This window comes from Helianthus annuus, chromosome 8 (assembly GCF_002127325.2).
Source record: "Helianthus annuus cultivar XRQ/B chromosome 8, HanXRQr2.0-SUNRISE, whole genome shotgun sequence".
In the NCBI taxonomy this organism is placed as follows: domain Eukaryota; kingdom Viridiplantae; phylum Streptophyta; class Magnoliopsida; order Asterales; family Asteraceae; genus Helianthus; species Helianthus annuus.
This window is the reverse complement of record NC_035440.2, coordinates 480,615-498,506: the sequence shown is the minus strand read 5'-3', so window position 1 is coordinate 498,506 and position 17,892 is coordinate 480,615. Positions and strand designations below refer to the sequence as shown.

The following is a 17,892-nucleotide window of genomic DNA, read 5'->3' as shown; positions in this document are numbered from 1 at the left end:
TTTGTTTAGATCATTGTGTCTTTTTATTCATCATTATGTCGTTTCTATATTTGCATCATTGTGTCTTTTTCCTTGACATTGTGTTATATTTTTCGATATTATATTATATTTTGCTCGACATTGTGTTATATTTTACGATCTATTGTGTCTTTATACCTTTCTCATTTGTAAGAGACTTTGTAGAATAGCTTTACCCACGTGCGAAGTATAGAAGGGGCGGGGAGGGGCGCCCGACCCCCCGAACTTTTCGCTCAGTAGTGTTATATATGTAGTTTTCATATAGAAATTTTTGGGTATATACGTTTTCGACCCCCGGTTCCAGGGGCGAAGTATAGAAGGGGCGGGGAGGGGCGATCGACCCCCCGAACTTTTCGCTCAGTAGTGTTATATATGTAGCTTCCATATAGAAATTTTTGGGTATATACGTTTTCGACCCCCCCCCCCCAACCAACCGGTTCTATAGAAATTTTTTGTTATATACGTTTTCGACCCCCCGTCATTCGGGTCAAGCTTCGCCACGGGCTTTACCTAAATACCATATTAACATAATCCAATATATGTTTAGGGTTGGTACATTACACAATATACTATTGTCATTAACCAACTACTTTCAGAACAACATCATTTTATATGGAATATATGGATCTTGAATGATATAATAACTATTTAATTAACAAGGTACAGGGATCGCAAGACATTCTTGATCCCACATGCACATGTTGGATCTTTATTAGCATTAAAATACGCCACCCACCTCATTCATCACACAAATAGACCACTCCCATCCTCAAAAATGATTTTTTTTTAACAAGTGATTTTGGTTCTATTACTAAAAACTACACCTAATTCATACACTTGTTCACGCCTTTTGATACCATCGGAGGGGTGTTTAGGATTTCTTATTAATACTAACTAATGTTTATTGTTGTTAATTCTATCTAGCATTTCATAAAATAAACATTTTTTCTAATATAAAGACTCCTAAAAGAGTTTATTATTGTATATAAAGCGAAGAAAAAACCATTGTTTTGCAGGAAAAAAAAATAATATTCACTTTTCATAACAAGGGGAGCTTCTTCTTCTTCTTCCTCCAACAAATGCTGCACCATACAAAACCCTACTACTTACTATATTCTTAAACATTCCAAAATTACTTATCACAATCAAATAAATAATTTCCAGTTTACTGTTTTATTATCACACAACTAATTAATCAACATGAGCAAAACCACGAGAATGAGAACGAGGCCGAGAACGAGAGCGAGAGCTGCTTATCTTACCACGATGATCATAAACCGAACTCCCATGATCTAATGGCTTTATCACCATTGATTCAGCTTGTTCTTGAACTGCTCCAAATACAATCTCATTCGTTTTCTCTGTACTTTGTTCATAATAAGTTTCCGCTATCGAAGAATAATATCTGTTGTGATGTTGCTGTTGTTGCGGTTGTTGAGATTCACGGTCCCACCCGTTGTAAAGATGGCGGCTCTGACGAAACTGTTGTATTTTTTCAGAAGCATCGTTTGTCATAAATGGGTATGTTTTTTTCGGGGTCGGGTTTGGGGTCGTGGTTCGGGTCTCAATAGATGGGGGCGGCTCATCTCCGTCAGGGATCACATAGCTATCTTGAACAGGCCACGGGTTTGACCCATACTTGTGGTTTTGGTGAAACGGTGGTTGATTTTGGTAGTGATAGTTAAGTTGTTTCTTTTTGAAGCCCGGGAAGATATTTGACAAGATTTCTGAGAATGATGACGTTGCATTGGCCATGAGTTTCCCAAGAGATGCAATGAAACCCTCATCTTGTTTCTCCGGCTCATATTCTGACGGAATTAGTGGCGGCCTTACAGTTGATTTCAGGTATGGTGGTGTTGGAGTCATGCTTGGTTTCATCGTTGTTTGTGGTTCATCCTGCAAGAAATGCATCATTAGACAGGTTTAATATGATTTTCTATTTCGAAACAGGTGCACTTTTGACTTTTGAGGTCGTACAGAGTATTTTTTTTTTATTTTAAAATTGCCTTGTATTCTACGAATTTGTGAGAAACGTTTGCTACCGTAAACATAACGGGTATTATGACCAGAAATATAAAGACATTGAACCGATGAACAAACATATAGCATTTTAGCACTTACAAGATGCTATGTTTTACCATCAAAGTCAGAGTGTTGACTTTTGAGGTCAAACATGGCCACTTTTAACTTCAATTTTGACATGATTGTTAGAACATAAAGAGATCAACTCGTTGCATATCGTAACTTTTATAAAAGGTACTACCGACAGGACTTTAGTGAAAAAACAAACCTAGAGACCAATTTGACATTTGAATAATGCTACATTTGACCACAAAAATATGCAAGATTTAATAGAGTCAAGAATGTAAGACTTACGACTTGATTGAAAAGCATGCTACCAGCTCTGCGCTGCAGCAACGCAAGCATGTAACCGAAGAATCCTGCTGCAACCAACACTGCGATCCCTGCAACAAGTCTCATGATATGTAATAAATTATTAACCGTCTCGAGTGGTAAAAAATTTCATGAAAAAAAAATCTTAATGACCATTATCAGATATTTGACAAATAGTTGAACAATTTATATTAAATGATGTGACAAATTCACCTTCAAATGGAATTTGAACTTACCCACTGGGAAACCACTTCCATACTGATAAGCACAATCATCAAACGGCAGTTGGATCTCACGGATGGCTTGGTTTCCTCTGTCTATAACAAGAAGAGAACAACTACTACCGATGTAGAGCACATCAAAATCATTGGAAAATTTAGCATCTTCACTCGGTCCATCTACGTGGCCACCACGGCCCACTTTCCCTCCTCCTGCAATGGTAGTCACCCCTGTTCCAAAAGATAACAATCAAAATTTGTATCCCCTCCATTCCGGATTTGCTATTTCACATTAAGGGTAAACTTATTTTTTTGCATCTAGAGATAAGTATAACCACTTTTCATCATCCAAACACTCAAAAGTGCTTGTCTGCTATTAAAAAATGCAAGAAGTAACTATGTTATTTTAAGCCAACCCAAACACCCCCTAATAGATCATTAGAACATATGCTTTCTAACCAATGTTGGACACTAAACTGCATATCAAATAGTTGTAAATGAGAGACAATCAACTATATGTGTAAGAAAACAACATAGTAACATATGCTAAGAAAACTGCCATTAATCGAAACAATAAATAAATAGAGGAATATGAACTGGTTACCTGTATCACTTATTTTCCTAATTGCCATGTTGGCAGTATCAGCAATGTATATATTTCCTTTATCATCAACCGTAAGACCTTTCGGGTGGTTCATTTTAGCTTCCCTAAGCCTCCCATCTACATGTCCCGAATGCCCATCAGGCGATCCAGCAACCAGTTTCGGTCTACTATCTGAAAATTTCACATTTAAAGATCTAGTTAAAACCAAAAGATAACTAAAGATCAATCAATGTCATTTCGATTGACCAAAACACACAACAAGATCATCACAAAATTAAAATGATAAATAATCGAATGTGCATAAGATGGAGTGAGTAACTTACATAGAGATAATGAGGAAGAGATCTTGTAAAGATTGCTATTAGCAGAATCAAGAACAAGAAGCTCTCCATTAGGCAAAACCTCAAGAGCATGAGGTTCAATCCCAAGCTTACTCCCATCGAAAACCGTCTCCACTTCATATCCACTCTCAAACTTCATCATTGGCCTCCCAGTGATTGCTAAAAACACACACACACATTCAAAAATCAAAACCATACATGATTGCAGCAGTATTCAGTGAAGAAACATACAGGATTGAGATACAATCACAAGTATTAAACAAAAAGAAGCGATTTTTTCCATACATAGTTGAAAGAAAGAAAGAAAGAAAGATGTGTTACTTGTTTTGGTAGAAGTTTTGAATTTGAGAGACGAGGCCCATTTGATGGCAGCAGAAGCAAGATTGGAGAAAAGGCCATTAACAATCCCTGCAAAAAGAGGTGAGTGTAAGTAAACACAGATCCCATAGATAGAATGAAAAGAAATGTAGTACAGACTCACTTGCAGCAGGGGAGGTAGAAGGAGCTGCAGAAGATGCACCGATGAAGAGCAAAAGAGCAAGCGAGAAAATGAAGAAAAGTTTAGGCATTATTTTGTGTGAAGGCATTAGAGAGAGTTGAGTAGAAGTGAAGTGAAGTGAAGCGAACCCTAATGAGATGAGATGAGATGAGATGAGATGAGATGAGATGGGTTTGTTGTTAAAGGAGGGTGCTTTTTAGATGAAAAAAGGTGGGATTTTTGAGAGAGGTGTGAAAGAAGAAAGTGAATTAGGAGGGGGAGGGATAGAAGACAAGAGGGGGTAGGGTAATAGGGGGCCATTGCAAGTGCCACTGCCCAGTGGAAGACAGCACCTGCGAGTTTAGAATTCTAATTTTTTTTTAAAGTTAAATCTCATCTAGTCCATATGATTTGAGTTATTTTGTCAGTTTAGTTTAAAGGTTTTATTTTTCGTATTTGGATCCAAAATGGTTTCATTGTTGTCATTTTCTAGTCCACTAGGTTAACTTCATCCATTTTTTCTATTAACGAGCAGGGCAATTAAGTCATTTTATATGTAATTCTGTTAACTAGAAGGTCATATATTAAAGAGAGCATTGGACAGTTGCAGATTTGACAAGTAGAGAGGGTGTAACAAGTTCCTGCCCACGGACTGGTCGTGAAAGAGTCCACTTTGTTTTTATGAATTACACTTTCACAATCATGAGATATGTGACTTCGTAGTCGTGTGTCCAATTTTAATCCATCAATGCATGCTAAAGCACATGTCATGTTCGACCAACAATCGCGCATCAGCTATTCACTCATGTATCATAAGCAAATGTACCTTTGAAAGATATCGTTATGTATGTTGTATCGTGTATCGTGCATTTTCTTCTGCATTTTAAATAGAAATGACAACAAATTACTTCTGTTGGCGCTTTAAGGTATGATATTTTGATAACAAGTATAAATGGAACATTTTTTTGAACGGCCAACAAAAGTCCGATCACCCAGGTAAACCAAATGACAATAGGTAACCCACGCTCGCAAACGTAGACGATGCTGTTGACCTGGCCTACCACCATTCAAGAGGAAACTCGTTGCCCGAATGCCCACTATGGTAAACTTTGGCTCAACCTAGAGCATTGTTGCTCTAGGCGAGACTCGAACCTATGGCCTCCACTTTGGAAGGTCATCAGCTACCAATGCACCATAAGGTCATTGGCGGAAACATGCTAATTTAAACACAAACAAAGAGAGGTTGTAATCAAGATGAGCTCGGTGCGTATCGACATTGAAAGTACCAATCTCGAAAATCGCTAAATATGGGTACTGGTATTGTACGGTATTCGAACCAAAAGTATCAAGTTTGGTGCTTGTATCTGTTGGTATGAATTTGAATGGCCTTGGCAAGGACATAACAACTACATCAAACATCACACGAGAGCAAAATTGGTTAGACCAGTGGCGAAAGTTTCTACATATATGATTTTTACTAGATTTACTCGTTCACCCTGCTAAATTAGTCACTTCGTCACTCTATTGTTTACTTCGCATTTCAAACATACAATTGCGCATCAAGAGTGACATGTAGAACAAAAGGGTCATTATTTGTGGTCGAAAATAATAGTGATGTAACAAAAATAGACGTTTGGGTGACGTTATACAAGCACATAGTTATGCGAGAATCATATATCTCATATTTATATTCACATGTTTGTATTGATTTTTATATAAAGAAATTATGGTAAAGCCTTCAAACACCTTGGGGTAGGAGGTCTTGGGTTCAAGTCTCACAGACGACAAAAGTAAAAAGAAATTTGTTTTTCAAAAAAAAAATGATTTATTTTTATCTTTAGTAATATTCTTATATCAACCCAATATCCATCAAAATATCACCACGAGAAAAATGATGTCATGAGTTTGCACGTTTTAATCCTCAAACTTTCACGTACACAAATAATAACCCATAAGCTTAACCAATATACTTTTCATCCCACATCATTTTCTAGTTAATTATATAAAATATTTATAAAAGTAACTAGCAAATGGGCGTTGTATTTTGAAGTTAGTAACATATTGTCATAGTTTGCCCTTAAGAAAAATAAAGTTATAAAGTTATAGTTTTAATAAAGTTATAGTTTGCCCTTGAGAAAAATACAAATAGAACTAACTTGTTTATTTACAGAAATTTTGAAATGATATTATTTAAAGGGAATGGGCATAACGAAAAAGATATGTAAGTGCTCCTTTTTTGGGAAAGAACGATGACAAAGTAATGTAAGAATAAATAAATAATATATTTATTTATATATGGCCATTATAATCATTTACATTATATGGATCAAAATATATAACAATCCTATTAAATAATTAGTTGGTAATTGTTGATGGGCCTAATTACCCTTATTAACTAATTAGGGTTTCCTCTTGGGTGCATATATAAGGAGACTTATGTGGAGGTTAAGGGGTTACTCAGTTACACAATCAGACATCCCATTAGCCATAACATCATAATGCTCGACCTCCTCTCCTACGGCCGATACCCTTTTCGGTTTTCTTAGTCACCATCATTAGATTGCACCCTAAGGAGGAACCAGACCAAACTGACAACTATGTCAAACACTATTGCTGCATCTACATCTGGATTCTCTGCTGGCCTGTACTGATGCAATCAAAGGTATGTTTTATTGTTTTCCTTCATGTATAAACAGAACAAAACCAACATGTGGTATCAGAGCATATGTTGATTAGCCAGTTCTGTTTTCGTATCCATAATTCTGGGATTGAAACTTGGAAAACGGAATTTTTGAAATCCTCATTAATTAACAGCCGGTTTCGAGTCGGTTATGTCCACTCGAGATCACTGTTTTTCGGAAAACGTTAAACACATGTTCATTCGAAATCAACTGGGTTATGTTTTGACCGAAATCTGTTTAGAAAAACTATTAAAATTCAGGTTTCGGGTTCCAGAATTTATGTTTTATGTTTTTAGGGTTCATCATGTTCTTAGGAAAATTCGAAAATTCTATTATGTTTTGGAATATGATTCGGATTATTAAGTGTTTTTCCTGGTTTTGATCTGTTTTGTCCTCTAAAGATTTCGAAAAACTGTTATTAGATAAACAGATTATGATTTTGAAATATTTGATAAAATTAAATCATTATTAAAACAGGAAACACTATCATAAAATCCCTTAGATTTCGAATTTTCAGTTATGTTATCACAATAAACAGTTGTTAACAGGAAGCTTCGAGATCATCCGATTACGACTCGAGACCATCGGTCTCGACTCGAGACCATAGGGTCTCGACTCGAAATCATCAGGTCATTAAAACCTTCACAACTCGAGACTAACAGATCTCGACTCGAGACCATAAGGTCTCGACTCGAAATCATAAGGGCTCAAAGGTCTCGACTCGAGACCATAACGTCATAACTCGAGACAAAGGTTGCGACTCGAGACCATAACGTCATAACTCGAGACCATAAGGTTGCGACTCGAGACCGTGGTTGCGACTCGAGACCTCATCATGACTCGAGATCTCATAAGATATAGTAGTCGAGACCATGGTTCCGACTCGAGACAACAAGGTTGCGACTCGAGACCTCATAACTGACTCGAGATCTCATAACTCAGTCGAGACCTGACTCGAAACCTCATTATTTTAGGTTGTTTAATGTGAAATAAGATTTAGCTCGGGGCTCCGCCCCGAACCCCGTGCGGGGGCACGCTGTCCCCCTGCAATCACTTAGTTAATTAATGAGGATCAAATAATGTTTTACAAAACCAAAATGGCTTAACTTGAATGAGTTTTTGATATATCATTTATGGCCAAAGCTGACTTGATACATCTACTTATCGTTCAAGTATTACGAAAGCTATGTTAAGTGTGCATCATAAGCATGAATGTTTTAATATCTGGCCAAAGCTGATTTAATTCCTTCATAGATGGCATACTTAACAAGTGCATAACTAAAGTGATTGTCTCAATTTCCGGCCAAAGTTGATTTGTTACAACCACTTTGCACACATGCTTAAATGATTACACTTCTGGCCAAAGCTGTTTTGTCTTCGTTTAAGTAGAACTTTAAGTAGTCTATTATTTTGATGTTAGTAATAGACATATCACAACCTCTTCACATAATGATCCTTATATTAATGATCCTCAATTAATTTTTGTGATCATTTTGTCTGCCTTATACTTAGTACCCATATTTTTTTACTCACTATATTTTTCTTCTATAAGTCTATATCTCATCCACTCTAATTCCTAAGCCTAAAATGTTTTACTTTATTTAAAGTTTCTATAAGAATTAGCTCTTATATTAAATCCTTGATTGTCTCTTAAGACACGATAACCCTATTGCTCTCTTCTGATAAGGCACTACAGAAGAAAAGTAGAGCATGATGATTAGGATAAATCGAACATGATGTCTCTTATGATAATCAAGAACTCTCTAATATAATTGCTATCACTAAAGTTATTCCAGATTAAGTTTTTCCTAAGACTAATCTATAATTGTGGAATAATCACAAGAACTCCTAAGGTGTATGTCTTCATTTAAAATTATAAATTATAAAGTTAAGTGGTATATGTGAATATATTATAATGTACAATACCATGACCCATAAAGTCAAGGGCTTACGCATGGAAATGAGTACATTTTCCAGTACATTACATACTAAGTTTTTCATTTGTACAATTTGATGCATTATAAATCAACTATAACACTCAAAAATACCAAAGTATAACGAGTGTGTTGATAAGCAACATATGTACATAGAAATAAATGTTTGAAACTGGAAAGTAAGATGTTATTCACCTTACAACCACTAAAACCTTAAGAGAGGATTGTTCTAAGTTCCATAGACAAATTACAAGTGCTAATCCCAACGTTAAGGTTCTTCAAGGGAAAATCTCACTGCATAATTATGTCATTAGACTAGGCATAAGCAACGAGACTATCCATTATTCTAAAGAACAGTTGGATAAATTAATTAGATAGTAACTTACTATCCATTATTCTAAAGAACAGTTGGATAAATTAATTAGATAGTAACTTACTAATGATATTTAAGTATGATAATTTTAATATTCCAATTAACACATGATTAGTTGACTCTAGTTCCATACGTTTCCTTAGCAGAATTCGACAAATAACTAACATGAGAGTTAGTGACAAAATTAAATGTTAAAACTATAAGAACCATAATGAACAGTCTTCCAACAATGCTTTTCGATACCTTATGTATTCTAAAGATTAATCAGAATATAGTATCATAATTAAGCAATGTTATGAAGGTTGTGAGGTTTGCATAGTCAACATAAAATCACACTTACCTTAAACTCTCATCTTATTTGTTCTAAATATCTGGATAGGAACATTACTAAGATGAAACTAGATGATACCTTATTTTTCACAACCTTTGTCATCATGCTAATGAGAATTTGACAAAAGGAAAATGAGACTTATAAATTTCATCCATTAGAACCAAAATTCATGAGAAATCATAACATGGTTAATGAGGATGATTTTTCCATCTAATCTCATTTTAAGTGATTTTAAATCATGACGTTAAAGCCCTAAATATTACTTAGCTTAAGGAATAAGTATGGGTCCATCATAAGTCATTCATTGACATTCGTGGAACTTATTACAAATGGAATATTCAGACATAATTCATTTATCATTGAACAGACTATCAACTTGTATCTAAATTTTGTCACATATGGCCCACGGTCTTAGAAGAAATTTATTCATACATATACTTTATAAGATTTCTATTAAATATGTCCCTAAGTTTCTTATGACATCTGGACGTTAAAGAAATCAAATAAAGTCTAACGTATATGTGATAGGTTCCCACGTTACGTAGCTCATTGAAACTTCTCTTGTAGCATTCTAGAGATATTAAAGATCAGTGGGAGCATTAAGTGTCTTAATAATAACTTGCAATAGTTGCAAGAGGTGGGGGAGTGAAAATTTTACATTACCTAAATTTACACCTCTTGTACAAGACACCGCTCCATCACGACACTGTTCCATCAATACTTGTCTCCTTAAAATCTAATGCTACTCTTACAAAAGTTTCATTGTTGCTTAATTGTGGGCACACTTAGATTTCTTACCTAAACTAACATAATCCTCAACAAGAGAAACTACAACGACTAACGTCATTAACTTGTTTCTCTATTAAGAATTTGTTGGTCGTTACACATTGACCCTACGCATGCCGAGTCCCTAAAAATTTCTAAGCTCGGTAGGAGCAGTCAAAGTCCTTATCATGATTTGCAAGGAATACAAGAGGCGGGGGGAAGAGTGTCATTAAATTTCACTCCGAATTTAACTCCGATTACACCTCTTGTACACCATACGGCACCAACTCTTACAAAAGTTAGAATGAAAATGATAGCAACCAAACCAAGAGCTAATCCATAAAGCTGAAACTTTTAAAACCCAATAATCAACTCAGGAGGTCATCTAGGTTTAAAAACCTACTAACTTTGATGATTACGTAACCTCCCTAATGAAGTTGAAATGGATTTTGGAAATGTTTAATGATCCTATCTCTTAAAATCAAGCCATTAGCGTAAATCAGTCATCTGAATGGAATAAAACAGTTTTCTAGTAAAACTGATTTTATGTGTTCGTGTAACGTTTGGGATTTGATTGAATTACCTAAGAGTTTTCATAAATAAATCAAATCCTAATATAAGCGTTAAGACACAAAGAGGCATGATTGGTTGTCAAAGGTTGTACTCAGGAAGAGATAAATTATTAGAAGAATCTTTATTACATATCTAACAAAAGATTTCTTTGAGGATCATCACTGTTCTAGTAGCTTATAATAATTTAAAGCTACATTAGATGAACATTATAAATAATTTTCCATGACAAATGGCTGACACATTTACATGTTCATTAGATAACAACCTAAAGTTTTAAACTTAAGGTTAAAGAACAGTTTGTCCATCAGCCAATAATATCCATGTATGGGTTAATGCAAACATCATAATGTGATGAAAAGCTAAGGTGATTATTTTCATCAAGAATCAAGTGGATTAATGAACCTACCTCAAAATGAGTGGGAGCAACTAAGATAAACTTGTCTATATAGATGATATTCTCTTGACAAGTATATGTTACATAAGTCAAAGCATTGTTAAAACAAACTTTGATATAATAGATCTCAGAGATGTCTCTTATGTAATAGATATCATAACGTACTGAGATAGACCAAATGGGATATTAGTTTCGTTCCATAAGTTTAACATTAAATGGGTCCTTAGTTATGTAACAAAATACTGCTCTTCTTTAAGAGGATAATAGGATAAATGAGATTATTTTCCTTACGCTTCATTAATTGGAAGCCTTATGTAAGTTTAAGTCTATACTCGTTTAGATATCACTCACATTGCAGCACACTAGATATGTCTAGATTAATGTGTAGCATCTAATGGAGTATTACAATATCTTTAAAAGAAACGAGAGACTACAATTTGAAGAAGAAGTGAGAATTAAAACCGGTTTATTACTCTAACTTTGTGATATTCAAAGATGATAAAATGTAATTTCGGGTATATCTTTATGTCAGCAGACAAAACCTATCTCGTGGAGGAGTCATAATGCACTGATATTAACAACCTAAGTTATAAGGACATAATATAGTCACTAAGTGTTGTTGGAAATTTATCAGTGGACTCATAAGTTTATTAACTCCATATAATTAATGATTTGAAGAATTAGTGTGATAAAGTCAGCTACCATAACTCCTTGAACAGTAACAGTTCAAGAGGTGCTGCATTAAGTTTCGATACGCAAATAATTATTCGTTTATAAACGAATTGAGGAAACTAAGTTTTGTATCGAATACATTCATGATATGCTTAAGGATCCTATAACTGAAGGGCTATTACCCCTAAGTCTTATTAAGAGAGCTCATAGACGGGTATTAATTAATAGTCGTGCGCAATTGCATATCGTACTATGAATGACTAAGTATTAGTTAATTTTCCTCATCAGTTTGATTTTGTATGTCTCTAAGAATATGTCAAGCTAGCATAATGGCATATAGACAAATATAGTTACAAATCAAACAAAGGGCTTATGCGTATTTTGATCATAACGATTAGGTTTTAAATTAAGGCTATAGTATGATTAATGGGGGTCCTGAGTCGCATAATGATTCAACGGCTGTATTTTTCTGCTATAGTACTTGTTTAAGGCTAAAATGAGTGTTAACTCCTGATCAGGCTTATCTAATACTCATAGTAAATGATTACTCGGCCAAGTGGGAGAATGTAAGAATAAATAAATAATATATTTATTTATATATGGCCATTATAATCATTTACATTATATGGATCAAAATATATAACAATCCTATTAAATAATTAGTTGGTAATTGTTGATGGGCCTAATTACCCTTATTAACTAATTAGGGTTTCCTCTTGGGTGCATATATAAGGAGACTTATGTGGAGGTTAAGGGGTTACTCAGTTACACAATCAGACATCCCATTAGCCATAACATCATAATGCTCGACCTCCTCTCCTACGGCCGATACCCTTTTCGGTTTTCTTAGTCACCATCATTAGATTGCACCCTAAGGAGGAACCAGACCAAACTGACAACTATGTCAAACACTATTGCTGCATCTACATCTGGATTCTCTGCTGGCCTGTACTGATGCAATCAAAGGTATGTTTTATTGTTTTCCTTCATGTATAAACAGAACAAAACCAACAAGTAATAGGGTCAAGAGCAATGGTTACATAATGAAACATCAAGACGAACTTGTAACTTATGCAATCATAGTTGTTCTGGAAGTATTCTCTTGTTGGACAGGACAGGACAGGAGAATCAATCTTTTCAAGAGGCTTTTATATTGTATCTTCCAATATAAGATAGGGTTAAGGGTGTGCTTATGAGTTATGGGCCTCTTGACTTGTGTGATGGGCTACAGTTCCTCAATGGCTCAACCCCCTTTACTCCTCTTCAAGTTCAAGTGTTCAACATCCACTTCTTAATGGTTTCACTATGATAGAAAACAATGTCCAACTTTTTGAAAAGCCATTGATATTTTATTAAATAAGTTTATTCGGTTTATGGGTTTTCATTAACAACTACAAGCCTGCTAATGCTAGTATATCTATGAGGATCAAACTATCTTGCACTCATGCAAAATATTTGCTCACTAGATGCCCAAAAGTAATAAATAAAAAAAAGGAAGAGCTTTTATAAAACCACAAGAGTAGCTATACATTCAATAAGATAAGGCCCATACATCTCTAGACAGGAGCCCAATTGTCCCTAGAGATTCACCCCAAAGAAAAAAAAACCCAACCCAATTCTAACACAAGTATGCACACCATTCCATTCCATTCCATGTTAAAATATCCATCCTAAAAAGTCTATTTGTGTTTGGCTCAAACAGAACACTGTCAAAAAATGGTATCAAAAGTAACCTGAAATCTTGCACTTTTACCAGGAACCGGATCCGAAGCATTAGCAAGCCCTCCCAGCAATTTGATGACATCTGCAGTGTCATCCAGATAATATTTAGCTTTACTAGGTTTCCGTCCAACCGTACACGCAAATATCTCTTGACTTGAAACCGTATTTCTAATGCTTTCAAACATGTCTTCATCTGATCTGTCATCTCCTATACATGTCACAAAATCTGGCCCCTCTCCTTTTTCCACCATTCTCGATAAAATCTTCTCTGCAACCAACCCTTTTGTCACACCCTGAAAAACCAAAAACCAGATATTCATAGCACAGTGCCATACGATCTTATTCTCAGTTGACGGAAATTTGGAAGCATACCTGAGGTTTGACTTCAACTATGTGCTTACCACGTTTAACCACGGCCGGTTCATTAGCAAGCACATTTTCTAGATGCACCAACAACTCCTTAGCTTGACACGAACCGAAGTCAGGATCAGCGTCTTGGTGGTGCCATACCAGCCCACTTTCTTTGACCTCAATGCTTGACCCGTCGGTTGCTTCTGTATACAGTCTCATAACTGGTTCAGCAATCTCCTTCCACTCAAGATCAGTAGCCGGGATACTTGATTCCCACTCAGAACTCCCACTCCACCTGCAAACCAATACTAAATTTTGTTAAAAGACATCAAATTTTATTATTTTAACGTGTAAAGATATTGATAATACCTTGTGAAATAGCCATGTTCAGCGGCTAAACCGAGCTTCTCACATGGTGCAAGCCACTCGCTTAACGAGCTTCTTCCCCGTCCACTAACGATGAAAACTGTGTTTTTAGGATCACTGCAAAGCGTACTCAATATACTTACAAGTTCTTCACTCGGACTCTTTACAATGGACGATTGTGGGACAAGTGTACCATCATAATCGAGAAATATAGCCCGTCTGTTTGACTTTTTATACGCGGAAACAATATAATTTGGAGATAGTTTTCTGAAACTTGGAGAAAGAGAAACGACTCTAAATCCAAGTCCAAAACCGATACCCCAGCAACGTTTATTGTAATGATCTTTCGATGCTCTTTCTAAATCTTGCATAAAGCTACGCGCCCAATAAGCAACATCATGAGAGCTTACGTATTTATAGTGTTTTTCGTGTCTTAACTTCTTCTCTGAATCTTTCATTGTTATAGCTGAACTTATAGCTCCAGCTACAGATTCGATATCCCATGGGTTGACCCGTATAGCACCACTTAACGATGGTGAACACCCAACAAATTCGGACACAACCAGCATGCTCGATTTATCAATATCGGGTGAGTGTTGTCTGCAAACAATGTATTTATACGGTACCAAATTCATTCCATCCCTAACAGCATTGACTATGCAACAATCAGCCAAAGAATAATAAGCTGACTTTTCATAACGTGCAACGGGTCGGTCAATCAGAACCACAGGTTTATAATCAGGTGACCCGTATGTCTCGTTGATTCTATTTACAATTAAATAAGTCTCTCGTTTTGCTTCTTCTACATCTTTCCCCGTACTCCTTGCAGGGTTCACAATTTGGATCAAAACCAGGTTTCCTTGTTCCACAGGGTTCATCTGTAACAAATATTCAAATGCAAGTAACTTAAGACTAATGCCTTTAAAGATATCCATGTCATCAACCCCAACTATCAGCTTTTTCCCCTTGAAGCGTTGACTAATCTCTTTGACTTTACTTGCTGTTATTGGAAGATTTAACACAGATTCAAGCCGACCCATATGAATGCCCACAGGTAAAATTTTGATATACACTGTTCGACCGAAGTAATCAAGCCCAATATGTCCTCGTTTGGATTCATAATCCAGGCCCATCATTCTACTGCAGCATGACAAAAAGTGACGTGCATAGTCAAATGTGTGGAAACCAATTAGGTCACAGTTAAGAAGCCCTTTAAGAATTTCATCTCTTACGGGAAGAGTTCGGTAAATTTCAGATGAAGGAAATGGACTATGAAGAAAGAAGCCAAGTTTGACTCGATTGTAACGTTTTCTTAAGAAAGTAGGTAAGATCATCAGATGATAATCATGAACCCAGATATAATCATCATCTGGGTCAGCAACTTCCATAACTTTATCTGCAAATATTTTATTTGCAGACACATAAGCCTGCCAAAGAAGACGGTCAAACCGGTCAGCATGGTCAGGGCAAATGGGAAGCATGTAATGGAAAAGCGGCCATAATTGTTGTTTACAGAAACCGGCGTAAAACTTTTTGTGAAGATCGTGAGGAAGAAAAGTGGGAACACAGTTGAATTCTTCCAGAAGCTTCTGAGCAACTTCTTCCTGTTCACTAGCGTCTACTTCAACCTTGAGTGAACCGACATACACAACCTCAGTTTCGGGTGAAAACCCGTCTTTCAGTTGCCAATAAAGGGAGTCTTCATCAAAGCTGAAAGTCAACTTTAGGGTGTCTGGGTCCCGTTGGATATGTAATGGTAACGTATTTGTGACAATGATTTTTCTCTCGCGACAACCAGATGAGATACTATCTGAATCCCCGTCATAACCGTTGATAACTCCGGGTAGAGTCATGACCCGTGGAAGAGTTCTTGGAGTATGAGGGATATCCAACTGTAGATTATCAGGAGCCAAATCCAAAATGTTTGCAAAAGATTTTGATGCCATTATTTGTATACAAGTCCTTTTTTATTAGATAAAAGCATCCCACAAAAGGGGATATCAGGTTCAAATATCCTGAATAACATATGACAAAAGGGTGAAGGTGTGAGAAAAGACGAACATGTAGTATGGCTGGTTAACTAACATCTATATATCAGTTAATAAATAAATATATAATAACCAAAACTTATCAACAACTTAATGAATTGAAGACTGGATTTTCCCCCATCATACTGGGATGTCAAGAAATAACGATACAAACCAAGGTTTACTGCTTAGAAAGACGTATAAACAAACACATGAAAACTAGATTATGGTAAGGAACTGAAAGTCTGAAACACCATATGAATCACATGAAGCAAATTCTTAAGGGTTCATTGTTAAAGCATAAAGACATTCAGAAACAACCAATGACTATGGAGTCAAATTTTCATATTGCATACAAAGAAGACAAAAAAAAAAGGAAAGAAAGCAACAGTTTTTGCTGTGATGTGAAGCAGATTTCATATGGGATCAAAAGCTATGAAAGTCATATGGGATCAAAAGCTATGAAAGAAAAGAAATCCTAAATACTTTTGACTTCAAACCTAATGCAACAACATATAATATCAAATATCCAGCAAAATGTGAATTCCCAAACACCCCTAAAACAAACATAAAAAAGTCTCTCTATTTTTTTTTTTCTACAGAGAAGGGAGGAGCATTCTTAATTTGAAGCAAGTAGAAAAACAAATAAAATTCTGAGTAACAAATTGTTCTACTACCAAAACAATCAATATTATCCTACAAACAATCAAACTAAAACTATTGCAACTAGGTATAAGAAAAGCCAAATCACCAAAACATGTATCTCTAGATCCCTTTCAATATGTATCTATCAAATCATGAGTTATAGAAGCAGTAAAATGAAATAATTAGACTCCTTGCCTGTGATGATACTTGGAATAACAAAACCGATCTTCCTACAGCCTTAAGGATCCTGCAAAGGAATATTTAAATATGCAAGTAAGTAAGTAAATTGATATCTGAAAGTAGAAAGCAGATCAGACGATGTGAAAACATACAGTGAAATGGTTGTGGAAAACGATGAATTGGAAGACTTGAGTAACGGATGATTGTTAACGGAGATTGTCCGGCGATACACGGAAGCAATATAGAAAGAAAGAAAGTTGGGGAAGAAAGAAAGAAAGGGTTAAGAAGAGAGAGAAAGAGGATAAAGTTGCCACCACACCACACTGACTACACTAGTTTAGTTATCGCTTAACCCTAGTTTGCTTTCCTTAACTCTGGTTTTCTAATTTTATTTCCTAATATATCCTTTACTTCAAATATACCATTCATTTTCAACCTACTTTTATACATAAAACTATAATTGTATAAGAATGGTTATCCTGCCAAAAGATATGGATCATCAAGTAATCTAATGGGTGGAGATTAGAGGTTATATAAATGATTATTTTATTCTCTTTAATTTGACAAGGCTATTATTTTATTCTCTTTAATTTGACAAGGCTATTGTTATATACGGTTAGATATATATTCAATGGAATCCTTTATTAAATGGGTTGATAAAAAATATAAATACTTAGCAATTTATCTCGTTGTTATCATAGAAAAAAAATAATTTTATGAAGTTTTTTTTGTATTTATAGCAACATTTATAAATAATAATCTTTCTATATTTTTAATAACAATTCTTAGGTTTTCTAAGATGATACATGATCTGAACCCGAACCT

The 17,892-nt window shown here is 35.4% G+C and overlaps 2 protein-coding genes across 2 annotated transcripts; both read right to left on the bottom strand.

Moving 5' to 3' along the window:
* Positions 1-1,010: 1,010 nt before the first annotated feature.
* On the bottom strand, positions 1,011-4,329 carry LOC110871701. Its single transcript, XM_022120415.2, has 7 exons — positions 4,057-4,329; positions 3,897-3,983; positions 3,558-3,734; positions 3,235-3,405; positions 2,649-2,861; positions 2,395-2,483; positions 1,011-1,914 (listed from the first exon to the last, which is right to left on the bottom strand). Exons 1-7 carry the CDS (start codon positions 4,160-4,162, stop codon positions 1,210-1,212), a joined length of 1,548 nt encoding a protein of 515 aa, XP_021976107.1. The 5' UTR covers positions 4,163-4,329; the 3' UTR covers positions 1,011-1,209.
* An 8,927-nt stretch (positions 4,330-13,256) lies between these two features.
* Positions 13,257-17,377, bottom strand: LOC110871703 (probable alpha,alpha-trehalose-phosphate synthase [UDP-forming] 10). The gene is made up of 5 exons (XM_022120416.2): positions 17,220-17,377; positions 17,083-17,134; positions 14,219-16,230; positions 13,871-14,144; positions 13,257-13,791 (listed from the first exon to the last, which is right to left on the bottom strand). Exons 3-5 carry the CDS (start codon positions 16,159-16,161, stop codon positions 13,486-13,488), a joined length of 2,523 nt encoding a protein of 840 aa, XP_021976108.1. The 5' UTR covers positions 16,162-16,230; positions 17,083-17,134; positions 17,220-17,377; the 3' UTR covers positions 13,257-13,485.
* Positions 17,378-17,892: the final 515 nt, after the last annotated feature.

Coding starts and splice junctions, on each gene's coding strand:
- LOC110871701 (XM_022120415.2), bottom strand. CDS start 4,162: ATGCCTTCACACAAAATAATGCCTAAACTTTTCTTCATTTTCTCGCTT. Junction 3,406..3,557: donor CTCTTCCTCATTATCTCTAT/GTAAGTTACTCA, acceptor TGAAATTTTCAG/ATAGTAGACCGAAACTGGTT. Junction 2,484..2,648: donor TGGAAGTGGTTTCCCAGTGG/GTAAGTTCAAAT, acceptor GACTTGTTGCAG/GGATCGCAGTGTTGGTTGCA.
- LOC110871703 (XM_022120416.2), bottom strand. CDS start 16,161: ATGGCATCAAAATCTTTTGCAAACATTTTGGATTTGGCTCCTGATAAT. Junction 14,145..14,218: donor GAACATGGCTATTTCACAAG/GTATTATCAATA, acceptor ATTGGTTTGCAG/GTGGAGTGGGAGTTCTGAGT. Junction 13,792..13,870: donor TAGTTGAAGTCAAACCTCAG/GTATGCTTCCAA, acceptor TTGGTTTTTCAG/GGTGTGACAAAAGGGTTGGT.